We start from the raw sequence: 14,245 nt of genomic DNA, 5'->3' as shown, positions 1-14,245 counted from the left end.
GAAGCTAAAGAACATTAAGATGGGTAATGATAGTGCAACTGGATATCTCACAAAGATTACTAATGTGAGAGATGAGTTGGCAGCGATTGGAGAGGCCATTCCACCCACTGAGTTGGTGCGGATTGCAGTGAATGGCCTCCCCCGTTCATGGTTGAACTTTGCTGATGGGGTTTGTGCACGTGAGACCCTTCCCACATGGGAGAGGTTTTGGAATGATTGCATTCAGACAGAGATCACGAAAGGTCAGCTTGGGGCAGCCAAGCCAGTTGAGCAAGATGAGGATGTAGCACTGGTGGCAGGAGGCAAGAAAGGCAAAGGGAAGAAGTAGACTTCCACAAGCAGTGGTGGGGGCAAAGGCAAAGGTAAAGGTAAATAGGGGAACACACAGAGGACTATTCCAAGGTGAAGTGTTGAAATTGTCAAAAGATGGGACACTATGCAGTTGTGTGTCCAGAGAAGAAGAAGAAGAAGGGGAAGAACCAAGACGTGGCAGCTTCAGTAGAGATTGAGGACTTTGCAAGTCGTTTTGACCGGGAGTATGCGTTCACTACGTGTGAGTCCTCTAGTGCAAGATCACCTGCCACACAGGTTCAGAGGGAGCATGCTTTTCCCTCGATTAGCAGAGCATCTTCAGGTATCTAGTATGTGGACAGTGGGGCTTCACGTCACATGACAGGAGTCCGTGAGTACTTCTTAGAGCTTTCAGAGAGTGGCACTGATATAGAGGTAGTACTCGGTGATGACAGAGTTGTTAGAGCAGTCGGGGTGGGGGCACTGACATTTCATAGGGAGTCCAAACCTCCCTTGAAAGTGTCAGATGTTCTTTATGTGCCAAGGATGAGGAAGAACCTCATACCCGTCTCAGCTTTGGAGGATAGAGGATATGAGGTACTGTTCAGGGGAGGACAGGTGTTGATGTATCCTAGGGGCACTCCAGCTGATTCAGCTAGAGTGATAGGTGTACACCATGCAAAGGTGTACAAGTTTGCATTCCAACCCCTTTTGGCATTGAGCAGTAGTACCGACAGCAGAGCTAGTAGTTCTGAGCTGTCTGAGATTTGGCACCGCGGGATGGGACATATGTATCATGGAGCCTTGAGGACATTGCGGGAGATCACTACAGGTGTGCCAGATTTTAGTACTGATCACTTTGATACTTGCAGAGGTTGTGCGATGGGCAAGTTTGCCAAATCCCCTTTTCCCAGCAGTGACAGCAGAGCGACTGGGATACTTGATTTGATTCATTCCGATGTGAGCGGTCGGATGTCTCATGTTTCCTTGAGTGGATACGAGTACTATGTTTTATTCATTGATGATCACTCCAGGAGGACCTGGATTTATTTCTTGAAAACCAAGAGTGAGGTCTTCAAGCGGTTTCAGGAGTTCAAAGCTCTTGTGGAGACACAAACAGGTCGAAAGATCAAGTCCCTGAGGTCGGACAATGGAGGAGAGTACACCCTTGGAGAGTTTGTTGACTATTGTGCGGAGGCAGGCATTAGGAGGGAGTTCACTGTTCCTTACAACCCCTAGCAAAACAGGGTTGCAGAGAGGAAGAACAGATCCATCATAGGGGCTGCCAAAGCCATGTTACATGATCAGGGGTTGCCATTGTTCTTGTGGGCAGAGGCCCGCAACACAGCTGTTTACTTGCAGAACAGGAGTTTGCATCGTGCCTTGGGGCACATGACTCCGGAGGAGGCTTTCTCTGGGAAAAAGCTTGATATTGGTCATCTTCATATCTTTGTATGCATTACATACTCCTATATACCCAAGGAGAAGAGGACCAAACTAGAGCCCACCGCAGAGAAGGGTATCTTTGTGGGCTACAGTGAGACCTCAAAGGCCTTTCGGATTTACATTCTTGCACAGAGGAGAGTTGTTGTCAGACGGGATGTGAAGTTCGAGGAGGACAGGGCCTTTAGGAGGTCAGGGAGTTAGAGTATCTAGATCAGCCAGACCCTCAACAGCAGTTGAGACAGTCGCAGGGATCCAGTGGGCAGGGATCAAGAGGATCAGGAGGTACATCTATGAGGATGTCAAGCCCGTCAGTGAGCAGTGGCTCACCGAGCCAGAGGGGTGGTGCTCCGGGCAGCATGCAGAGCAGTTCACAGAGCAGTTCACTAGGGAGTCCACTGATGGACAGTTCACACGGTACCTCAGCTTCTACAGGTTCAGGTGCAGGCAGGAGGACAACAGACAGACAGTCAGGAGTTCAGGCTCCTGATGATGATGAGGAGGAGGAGTTTCATTCTCCGGTGGGAGAAGTGCGCTCAGGGAAGAGGAAGCCCAAGTGGCTTCAGGACACCTTGAGAGATGCCTCATCTGTTGCTGAGCCGAAGAGGCCGGTCAGAGAGAGTAGACCACCTGAGATGTTTTGTAGCTATATGGCGATGGTTACCAGCATCCTTGACTCTAAGCCTTCTAGCTATGAGGAGGCAGCTAGCCAGCAGGTCTGGAGAGAGGCCATGTAGGAGGAGTATTCTTCTATCATGAAGAATGATGTTTGGGAGGTGGTTCCGAAGCCTGAGGGCAAATCCGTGGTTACTTCCAGATGGCTTTACAAGGTAAAGCATGCTGCAGATGGCAGCATTGAGAAATTCAAGCAAGGTTTGTGGCTAGAGGGTTCTCCCAGGTAGAGGGAGTTGATTATGAGGAGACCTTCGCTCCCGTGGCTCGATATACTTCGATCCACTCCATTATATCGATAGCAGCAGAGATGGGTTGGAAGATCCACCGGATGGATGTGAAGACTGCATTTCTCAATGGCTTCATACAGGAGGAGGTGTACATTGAGCAGCCACAGGGCTTTGAGGTGCATGGGAAGGAGTTCCATGTGTGCAGACTGAAGAAGGCCCTTTATGGCCTGAAGCAAGCTACCAGAGCTTGGTACTCCAGGATAGATACATATTTTCAGGGGATGGGTTTCATAAAGAGTGAGGCAGATCCGAACCTTTACTTTATTGTGATTGGTGAGGAGCCTCTCATTCTGGTGCTATATGTGGATGACTTGGTCATTACAGGTGGAGAGAGACTCATAGAGCACTACAAGAGAGATCTTGCGACGGAGTTTGAGATGAAGGACATCGGCTTGATGCATTACTTTTTGGGCTTGGAGGTGTGGCAGGAGGAGGGGCATTTCTTCCTGGGACAAGGGAAGTATATTGTGGACATCCTTAGCAGATTCCACATGGAGGATTGTAGACCCATGTCGACACCAATGATCACCAACTAGAAGAAGCTTCATGCTTCGGATTCCGAGTTGGTGGATCCCACATTGTACAGGCAGCTGATTGGTTCCTTGATGTATTTGGTCAACACTAGACCAGATATCTGTTTTGCAGTCAACACGATGAGTCAGTTTATGTGTGAGCCTAGGAAGGTTCACTGGGTGGCTGCAAAACACATTTTGCGGTACTTACAGAGGGCAGTGGATTATGGTCTGGACTACAGGCAGAGAGATGGAGTGAGATTGGAAGGATACACTGATTTTGATTGGGCAGGTTGTGCTTCTGATAGGAAGAGCACTTCAGGGTGCTGTTTTGGGTTGGGTTCAACAGTAGTGTCATGGTTCAGCCGGAAGCAGCAGTTAGTAGCACTGAGTTCAGTGGAAGCAGAGTATATGGCAGCCAGTCTAACTAGTTGTGAGGCTATCTGGCTTCGCAAGATGTTGTTTGGCTTATTTGGCCAGCCGTTGAGACCTTCAGTGATTTACTGTGACAATTAGAGTTGCATTAAACTCACGGAGAATCAGTATTTCATGACAGGTCAAAGCATATCGGGATCAGATATCATTTCATCAGAGACTATGTTCAGAAGGGAGCTGTGAAGCTTGAGTATATTTCCACTGATGAGCAGGTTGCAGATATTCTTACCAAAGCCTTACCACGGGGCAAGCATGTCTACTTCAGAGACAAGATGGGTGTGGTGAGGAACACCTTCCTCGATAAGAGGGAGTGTTGAAATTTGGTACCAGAGGACAGGTGGTTCCCTTAGGCTTTGATCTTTGGCCTAGAGAAAAGTGTCCAAAAGAATTTAATTTTTCTCTTAAAGTGGCTTTTATAAAGTCAATGAAAAATTAGAAAGGAAAAGTGACTTTGGAAATAAATGACTAAGTGGGTCTTTATTAAAGTGGGGTGAATTAAAAAATAAAAAGTGAGATTTAAATGAGCATTTAATCTCAGCCTTAGATCTCAATCTATTTCAGCCATTGGATTTACGGATCACCCAAAAGTCACTTGGGGTTGGATTAAAGGAGGAAAAGGTCATTCAATTCTTTCATGAGCAGATTGAGAAAAGGAGAGCAAGAGAGCAAGGGAGATCTCTGGACAGTGAGCTGCGGAGTTTCAGTAGAGCGGAGTTTCAGCAGCGGAGTTTCAGCAGAGCGGAGTTTCAAGGGCGGAGTTTCAGCAAGTCTGTACAGCGGAGTTTCAGCAGGGCAGAGTTTCAGCAAGGCGGAGTTTCAGCAAAGCTGAGTTTCAACAAGGCTGAGATAAGTTGTAAAAGTTTTCTTACTAATTTTTGCTGAATATTTCTCTTACTGTAAAAAGGCATTTTCCATAAATAAAGAAGAGCTCTCAAACTGGTTTTCCCCAAGAGTTGTAGGGGGTTTTTCCAGGGTCACATTGACCAAAAATCTCAGTGTTTAAATGTGTTTTAATGGCCCTTTATTACTGCTGATTTTTATTTCTGCAATTTCCAGCATTCTGTAAAATTTCCAGAATTTGTGTTTTCAGCAAATTTATTTTTTTCCAACTTGTTAAATGTATGGTTATGGTAAAAGGGCATTTAACTCTATGGGAGAAATAAGGAGAAACTGAAAACCAGGGTGGGAAATGAGAAATTTCTACATCGTAAAAAGCTCATGGTCATATTGCAATGAATGGAGGACCACAATGACAGATCCAAGAATTGCAAGGTTGGACTCAGATATGCTAAGGGACTGCAATGGTAGCTTGCAAGTTGCAGAGGGAAGCAACCAACAAGGGCATCACGAAGACAAAGATGATAGAACAGAAAAAACAAAGAAAAGTTGAACAGCAGCTGTGCAAAGATGAAAAATCCAGGTAGCCGATAAGACAGAAAAGAAGATGAAAAGTTGATTGTAAAGTCAATAACTCAACGTAAAAAGAGTAATGGCTTTTAAATATAAACTTGTGTTATTAAAGTATTGTGTGCGAGGACCAAGTGAAGTAAGTATCCATCCACTTCAAAAGCTTAAAAGGATATTTATTGATTGACATCGTTATCCAACAAAATTGTGTCTCTGTGAATATGCCTTGTGCGTCAAATACATTCAGATTAACAAGTACACAAATACTTCAGCATAGAAGAAGACAGAGTTGACCGTAACATTTGTAACTCACTTTGCAACAACCTGTCCAAGTATTCTCATCAAATTCACTGATTAAGGCACGATTGAAATCCAGTGCGTTGTCTATTCCTTTTGGAAAAGTTCACATCACTATTGTATTCACTAACACTTCATCATTGTCTTCACTATCCAAACTAGCTTCATGAGTAGCACTCTCTTGATTGTCTTCAGTACCCTGTTTAGCATATTTCTTTTCACAATAGTATAATTTTTTCATTTGCAAACAGGTCATAGTTCATGCCTAACATGACTTCTGCAGCATTGATTTGCAGATTAAAAGACGTTTCAAGAATTTGGTAACTTGAGACTTGAGTGCAACATTAGACTTGAACAGACATAAATTAAGATAATAAGATCACATCATAAGCTGTTCATTTTGCATCACTTTTAATTACATTTTCTGCCAAGTTTAAAGTACCTAATGACCATTTTGTGAAGGCTTGATTGTTGTGGACATGACATCAAGGTAAGTGGAATCAACGCAGAATGACAAGAAAGAGAGGAAAATAATGATGAATAATTACGCTTATATTGTGATATGGAGTACATAAATCAGATTGGGTAGCACTCTGCTTGCCCAGAAAATGATGATGATAAGAGACAAGAAATTCTATCTATACCCTAGGTAGAGCTACCAAAACCCCAAGGATGTAACTTTTGAAAGGATGTAAAATTACTTCAAATTAACCCGTGACTAAGTCAATTAAGTAGTGACCTATTCTTGACTGAATTATGAACAGTAAGCTACTGAGCCAAAACATATAATGTGGCCAGGGCAAAAACTGATATTCAGGAATCAGAATAAATTATTTTAAGATTGCTAGAAGAGGGTAATGCCGAGGCAGTGTTATTATGTTCAGGCTGCTTAACTAAGACTCTTTGTAAAGAATTTTGCAGTATTTCCAACATGATTCTGCTTGGAAATTCTGTAAAGGCTAAATAGCCATTTCATACGGGCTGACATTTCAAACAACATTTAACTAACTTAGCAGGAAAAGAATAAATTGAAGTTACACCGACTACAACTCTTCAAGTAACCACCCAAAGGGGTTGGATCCAAAGGTGGAAAGCAAGAAGTTTTTCACCATTGGGCAAGATTCAAATCCCATGAGGGCCAAACCTGAAGCCATGGGGCCACCTTGAGGTAGTGATCAGACATGTGGTTGCACCCAAACAGATTATATTAAATGCTCTAATGAGCCATGCACAATGCACATAAAAGTGAATCAAAGCCTACCGCCATGTCCTTCAAAATTTAATTTAAAGTCTATTGGGTTTAACGCAGGTGATTGGGAGGAATGATTGCTACCTTTCCCACGCAGGTTCAATTCCCACAAGTGACATGTTGAGCTCATATTAGCTATATTTTTGTAATGGGTTTGCGCCTTCTTGTTAAACAGCCTTCAGCCATGAAAAATGTCTTACCTTTGCCGACAGGCTGTTGGGTAGGGTGCTTGGTTACTTTAACCTTACCCAGAATATTTGCAACAACAAACCCCTGGTATAGTAGAAAATAGCCCAATTCCATTTAGAAAATCAAGTTTATTTAACAAAGAGAGTAAAATTGCCTAAAAATTGACAAAATCCTACAGATCTCATTGCTCTCTTTAAACAACTCCTGATGATATTTTCATTTACACTTCATGCTGATTTAGCTATTTTACTTCAATTCGATGTAAAAGACAAAACTGTCAGACTCAGACTCAGCATACCCTGAAAGAACAAGAAAAACTTCGCAAATATAGAAGAAAAGATAAACAAGAAATATAAAGAACAACCATACTCAGACTCAGACTCAGCATAACCTGAAAGAACAAGAAAAACTTCGCAAATATAGAAGAAAAGATAAACAAGAAATATAAAGAAGACAACAGAAACAAACAAAAACAGGGCAAATTTTGTCTAAAGCTGAATCTGAGCCAAGTCAGGCAAGTTTGCACTGAGTCTCAGCTGAGCCTGAGCCAAGTTTGAGCGATTCAGCCAAGTCTGGCAAGTTTGCACTGAGTCTCAGCTGAGCCTGAGCCAAGTCCAACCCAAGTCCAACCCAAGTCTAGCCAAGTTTGCCAAGTCTGCCTGAGTGGGGATAATGAGTATGAGCCAAGTGATAGGCTCACTGTGACTCAGGAAGTCTCATGGTGACGCATGAGTCTCCAACATGTCAAACTTCACTGCAAAAAATCGCAGCCTCTACGAAATAGTAATTAAAAATTAAAAGGTTGAAGAATAACATACTTAGGCAAATACAACCAGTTTTGTAGTCATTTGGATGCAAAGGAACAAATGAGATAAAAATAACCAGAGGTGGAAAGAAAGTACAGTTGCGGACTCGTATAAAGTTACCTTCCAAATTTCAGTCCTGAAATTCTCAATGGCAGTGCCAATAAGACAATTGCTCCATACTACCAACAAGATTCAGCAAATAAGAAGTGGCTTATGCTATTACTTTAATTATCAATATCACCCTGGTCATCAACATGTGTACAAACACAACAAGAAATTTCCTCAAGTGGAAGGACAAGCTAAAGAAGAGGTTGAGAATGTCATTGAAGAGCCTCCCAATTAAAAAGAATCAGACCGCCACTAGGATCACCTCGACGTTGCAGACCCAAAACTTTCCCTTTCTGATATGAATGGTTTCACCATCTGACAACCTCACCAGAAATGTCAAGATGTTTCTTAGTGTTAAGGATCCAGTCACAAAAGCAACCCACAAATTTAAACTTTCATATCTTTCTATAATTGCAGCCACAACTCAAGAGATTCATCCACAAGGAGACAATTACCATAATGTCAGATACAGATCCCTCCAAGGCCCATTGTTCAGCGAACACCTTAATCTCAAAACAATCATCTCCAAGCACCTTTCCAACATCCAAGTCTCCCCATTACCAGGGTATGGATCACACTATTGAGCTCGTCCCTAGCCATCACATGGACACAACAATAAAACAGTGACTGGATGCTTAGTGTAACAACTCCTTTTGATATAAAAGCCACACACCCTCACCAGGCACATATGTTGCTCTAGGCATTCTCACTTACAGGATAGATGACCACATCTATCACTATATCAATTACCTTGGGCTTAATAGTATTACCCTCAAGAATAAATTCCATATCATGGCATCCTTAACGAACATCATGGCACCTCCTACTTCTCAAAAATTGATATATGCTATGGTTATTATGGAATTTTAACATGTCCTTTTTATAGTCAAAAAAATAACCTTTTATGCTCATCTCAGCCTCGTTTATGGACCTACAGCCTTTCAAACCACTATAAACAAAGTCACCCATCACCCCATAAGTCTGTTCATGTTTTCATCAATCTTATTCTTGTTTATAGCAACACCTAGCCCCTACATCTTCAACATATTGGTTGTGTCCTCTCCTTTATTTGCCAAGCAATCAATGTGCTCCTTTGGCCATTATAAGATTGAATAAGTGGACCACCTCATATCTACCAATGGGTTTAAGGTGGATCAAACTAATGTTCAAGCTATCTCCAAGCTTCAAGGGTTTTGGGGGCTCATAGAATAGAACCAACATTTTGGCCACCATTACTCAAAACTTGCTATCCTACTCAGAAAACTACATAAACAAGATATCTTTTCTTTGTCAATTCAAGTCAAACGTTGTTCTGATAATCATAAGATCATGGTGTCTACTCGCTATCCTACTCATAAAACTACATAAACAAGATATCTTTTCTTTGTCAATTCAAGTCAAACGTTGTTCTGAACTTCTGATAATCATAAGATCATGGTGTCTACTCAAGTGCTTCACAACCATAGCTTCTCCTTACCATTCTAAATCAAACTTCAAAACAAAAATCCTCAAGGAATGATCTGTCTCTCAAGGCCATACAAGGATACTCCAAACATATCACAATGTTTATCATTCGTTTCACTAGAGCAAGCTAAAACATTATGTCCACAAATTTGTCTTGAAATGTTACACAATTGAAAAGGAGAAAATTTAAAATGATGGCTTTCATATGGATTTCTTTCCAGGACTACCAATTGAAGGAAAGACACCACCTTTGTACTAGATAAGTTGACCATATATGCAAATTTCTAGTTCATATAATCCCCCCTCACAACAACCCAAGAGGCTGATCTCTTCGTTTAAATAAACGATAGGTTACATGGGCGGTACACACTCTTTTTTCATGCACAGCTCTTGATAAGTACTTGGATGTTAAAGGGTCCTGAAGTAGACTCTTTTCAAAACAGCTTCATCTAAATTGCATTCGGCAAAACAATGAATTATGTGACATGACAACCAGAGCCCACTGTGAATAGTGTTACTTCATTACCTTGCAAAATCAATTATATAGCCTCTTAAATAAAAGGCTTTGATATGTTCACAACCTATTACAAACTGGAAAAAGCAAAATGATGTGATCTAAGAACATTACAAGTCTATGAAAATAAAATGCTCTTCCAAAATTATGCAGCTCAAAAATTATGGTCTGAATCCCATCCTCAAAAGGAACGTCTAGGAAAGCAAACCAATTCCATACATGATTCAATGGATGAAGTGATCATTTTCATAAAAAGAACATCGTGAAAATTGCGTAGATTACAAGCCATCTGTTTTTCCATTGAGAGGCACTGGCATTTACATATATTAAAAAATAAAAGCAATCCAATTTCCACTAAAATTAATACTAAAGTTCTGGGTCACCATTCTTGTACCATGCACCAGTTACGAATTTACTTATTTCCATTGCCTTCAGGCCCAGTGTTAGGCAATTAAAAAATTAGATTGCTCCCTTAAATTGTAACATTAAGCTTTAATAGATAAATTGAAATAAACTCTAAAAGGCAATTTATGTTTAACCTTTAAAGTCACCTAATGGTCATGTTGCAAAATGCTGATTGTTATACAAGAGGTTCATAAAACGACATAGAGTACACCCTGCAACCCTGAGACACGATTGACATGTCCATTTGAACTTAGGATGAGCAATTAAATACAACTTATAATGATCGAGATGAAAAGTTGGAGACGAGAAGATGTATTAATACCTAGGTAGAGCTACCGAACCCCAAAGAAGTTACCTTTTAGGATGACTAATCTTTGATTAAGTGGTGACTTTTACTTGATTGAATTGCATTTGTCAATGTGCTTTACCAAACATAAGTTGTGGCCAGGGGTAAAACACAAATACTTCAGAACAAACTGAGTTAACATTACTAAAATAGAATAGAGTAACTCAAAGTAACGGTAATTTCAATCATACTGCTTGACTAAGATTCTTTGGGAAAGGTTTTTCAGCATTCCATACATGGTTCTGCTTCGCACTTCTAGAATGAATAAACAGCTATTTCAGAGGTACGATATATTGACCTAACAGGAAAAACAGTAAATTGAGGCAACGTTAACTGAAATTCTTAAAGCATCTTACCAGATATGAATACTTAGTCAAACTTCAGCTGAGTCTAACCTTAAACCCGAAGAATTTAAGGAAAAAGTGTATAGTGGAAAATGGCCAAATTCTGACATAATGGTAACTGGAATTAAAGAATTTAAAATAATTCAACGAAAATATCTTTATTTAACGAGGGGTGTAAAACTTCCCAAAGATTGACAAAACCCTAAAGAGTTTAAGTGCTCTCTTTAAAAGGCTCTAAGGATATTTCTAGTTACACCTGAATTTATTCAGATTCTGCTATTTAATTTAATTCAATCCAAAAATGCCAACCGGTAGGAAATAATACTCAAAAGACCAATAGTGAAGAAGAATATCATACCTAGACAGATATGGCCGTTGCTGTAGATGTGAGGATGCAAAGGAGCAGGGGGGACGAAAATAACCTGCAGTGCATAAAAAAGTCAATTGCGGTCAAAAATCAAGATGCCATGAAATAAATATAAATGACACAAAATAAGACGAAATAACCATAACCTGAGGGGCTTCCATGGGATAATGCTCCGGAAAATCAACTTGCAGTTGATAGGACTCATTGGAATATAAAGTGCCCGGTGCACCATTCACTTCAATAATCCACCTACACATACACATACATTTAAATTCTCAAACACCTCCAAGCATACAGAAGGAAAAGAAAGAAAGAAATTCCACTTGCACTGTTAAAAAGGAGCAGAAACCTTTGCAAATTATCTGTTGTTTTGTGCTTGAATCCGACTGGGGGGTTAACCTGCCACTCTACCAGCTCCTTCTGAAGCCTGTTGCAAGCTATCTTGCTCAGGCCCTGAATATCGAGAATATAAAACGTTAAAATCCAATCAATCGATGATTGTAACTGAAAAATGGGAAAAGAAATAATTGAAGTGGCAAACCTTGCGAGCAGTGGAGGTACTGCTGCTGATGGTGGCATTGGCCATTGTAATTCGCGGTGCAAATGGAATAACGGAGTACGATTGAGGAGAGAGTATGCCTAGATATGAAACTGCAGAGCCTCTCGACGCCCAAGCTAGACAAATGTAAATTACTCCATGGCTTGCGCTCACACAGAAGAGAAAGAACAAATCGATCTTGCTTCGCTCTCAAGCCAAAAGCTCAGCTCTGATTAATTATGCTTTCAGAATGGATTATTCTTGAGATATACATGGGGACATGGGGAATTAAACTGCTGGGTTCTACTCTTAACCCAAGTTTGACCCACGTACCGTCACACAGCAAGTTGGCGTGGGTTCCACGCAGTTTCTCCGCAGCCCGGATCGCTAGACTAAAAGTGACTTCAATTTTTACAATTTAATTTTTATAACCTTTCCATTTCAGAATTTATTTTAGCTTTATTATAACCCTCAAATTTTATTTTTATTTTATTTTAGTTCTATGGATTTTAAGTGAAGTCGGTTCGAGAAAAGGTCGCGGGTGAGGTCTTGTGAACCTAAACCCTACAACCTGACCCATCACAATCTTGACAAACGAGATGACTACATTTATTTTAAGAAAATTTAGATACACTACAAAATGACGATGTCGACCAAGGTTATGATAGAAAAAGCAATCAGATTAGGTATCGGGTATCGATTAAGGTTGTTTTTATTTTATATTCTTTTGGACAAAGAGTTGTGTTTTTTTCAATATATTTTAATTGTTTTAAAATAATAATTTAGTTTTTTTGGATAAATTATATTTTTCCAATAAATTTTATGGATTAGTAATTGCAGAGGTACATAAGAATTTTGAAATGGGGAATGTGGAAAGCAATAATCAAGTGAAATATATGGATAATGAAATATGATCAAAATTTGTGTTTCTATATATCTTATAAAGAATGTAGTACGAGTTTAAATTTAAAAAGAAAGTTACACTAGCATAAATATCTGAGTACAATGGCAATCCTTGCAAGTAGAAGGTATATAATAGAGGAGTTCAATTTCTTTGGGGTTTTTTAAAAGGCCTAAAATAAATTCTAAACATAAATGAACGTGCGTAAGTGTTGGGAGGAGGCGTTCAATGATGTTGAAAGTGTATATTTTAATAGAAAGGGTGAAAAATAAATGATGACATTTGATCTTGGTGGAGAGTCTATGATGGATTCTAACTCGTTTGAAACGAGGAAAAAGTCCTTTGTTGTTGCAGCGAAGAGTTTAGCTACAATATCATCGAAAGCAATGGCGTTTTCTAGATGGCTGGTATGGTCATACAATTCAAGACAGAGTACATAACTGTGGTCACATTCAAGGAAGGTATCAATGCATTTCATGCAATGCCACATGTTTTCTAGTTGTTGGACAACCTTTTCCATGCATTTAATCCCATCAATGTGAAGGGGGCATGCAAGGAAGTAAAAATATTCCATGTTAATTGTTGTAGTAGTAGCACAGACGACAATCCATGGAGATTTCTTGGAGCGGGACATTGCAACAAGTTTATCGATTATTTTTGTTTTGAGGGGCCTGTTAGAGACACCTGTGTATTTTTGACTCAGTGAAGGCAAGGATGCATTGGAACCTCTTTCCTGAAACCATTGTTGGAACTGATGTGTTTCGACAATATATGGGTTTATAAGAAGGAAAGTAGTGGGGATAGTTCCAATAGTCCTTCCATTTAACTCGATGACATGATCCCCTTTGATTAGAAGGAACGAGTGGATTTTGAGGTGCCAAGGTCAGAAATTCCATCCCCTTCAGCATGGCATTGCACGCCCCATAAGGTGACATCGATGATGCAACCTAACATGTCATAGAAGGCGAGAGTTTTTTTGGGATTTTGTAAGCCATAATGTTGGCATATGATGGATGTAGGAGAAGTTGATCTAACAACACCAATAACCAATTGAGTTGATAGTTGCAATGTTGAGTGAACTTATTGGCGTGAAATGAAAGCAGTGGGAAGGAATCCACTAATCATGTGACACCCCCTCCCAGGTCTACCCAAAGTAACCATGCCAATCAGGGTAAACATGAGAAGAGAGGCTACTATGATCAGATTCGGCCTCCTATGTCACCTTAAGGAAGTGGAATAGACGGAACATCACATATAGTCATCCAACATCTTCAATAGACCCCTCAAGAGACAAGTCAGCCACTTAGACAGCATGTCCCTCGGTCCCACTATTATTCTAAAACTCTTAGGCCATAGTCACTCTAATGTTATGGGCAAGGGAGAGACCAAAAACTCAAACTCACTCTCACAGGCCTGCCTGCTAGTGACTGTGGTCCAAAATTTCTAGTTTTGTGCCAGCGACCCCAGGATTGAAGCCATTTTTCTATCCCAGAACCCTGACCTCTGCCCAGAACTTGTTGTAACTTCCAGAATTCACTAAAAACATGATAACAATGTTGTCCAATCAAAAATCACCCTTGGGACTAGGCCTTAGCATCCCCAATCAGGACTAACATTCTATCAAACACTTGGCATCAATGCAACCTACAGATCTAGGATACAAGACA

General features: G+C 40.5%; 1 protein-coding gene across 1 annotated transcript in view; it reads right to left on the bottom strand.

Moving 5' to 3' along the window:
• The window catches only part of LOC149185585 (putative ubiquitin-conjugating enzyme E2 18), a 31,521-nt gene extending 19,488 nt beyond the window's left edge, over positions 1-12,033 (bottom strand). The window contains exons 1-4 of the mRNA XM_089410731.1: positions 11,681-12,033; positions 11,489-11,592; positions 11,286-11,388; positions 11,131-11,194 (exon numbers count right to left, since the gene is read on the bottom strand). Coding sequence (XP_089266857.1) covers positions 11,131-11,194; positions 11,286-11,388; positions 11,489-11,592; positions 11,681-11,725 — 316 coding nt within the window. The 5' untranslated portion in view covers positions 11,726-12,033. The remainder of the gene's footprint in view (positions 1-11,130; positions 11,195-11,285; positions 11,389-11,488; positions 11,593-11,680) is intronic.
• Between the last annotated feature and the right edge of the window lie 2,212 nt (positions 12,034-14,245).

This window comes from Pinus tabuliformis, chromosome 3_1 (genome assembly GCF_031772625.1).
Source record: "Pinus tabuliformis cultivar Carrire ecotype Pingquan chromosome 3_1, CPIR1, whole genome shotgun sequence".
Taxonomy (NCBI): domain Eukaryota; kingdom Viridiplantae; phylum Streptophyta; class Pinopsida; order Pinales; family Pinaceae; genus Pinus; species Pinus tabuliformis.
The sequence above is the reverse complement of the archived record's forward strand: the minus strand, read 5'-3'. Positions and strand labels throughout refer to the sequence as shown.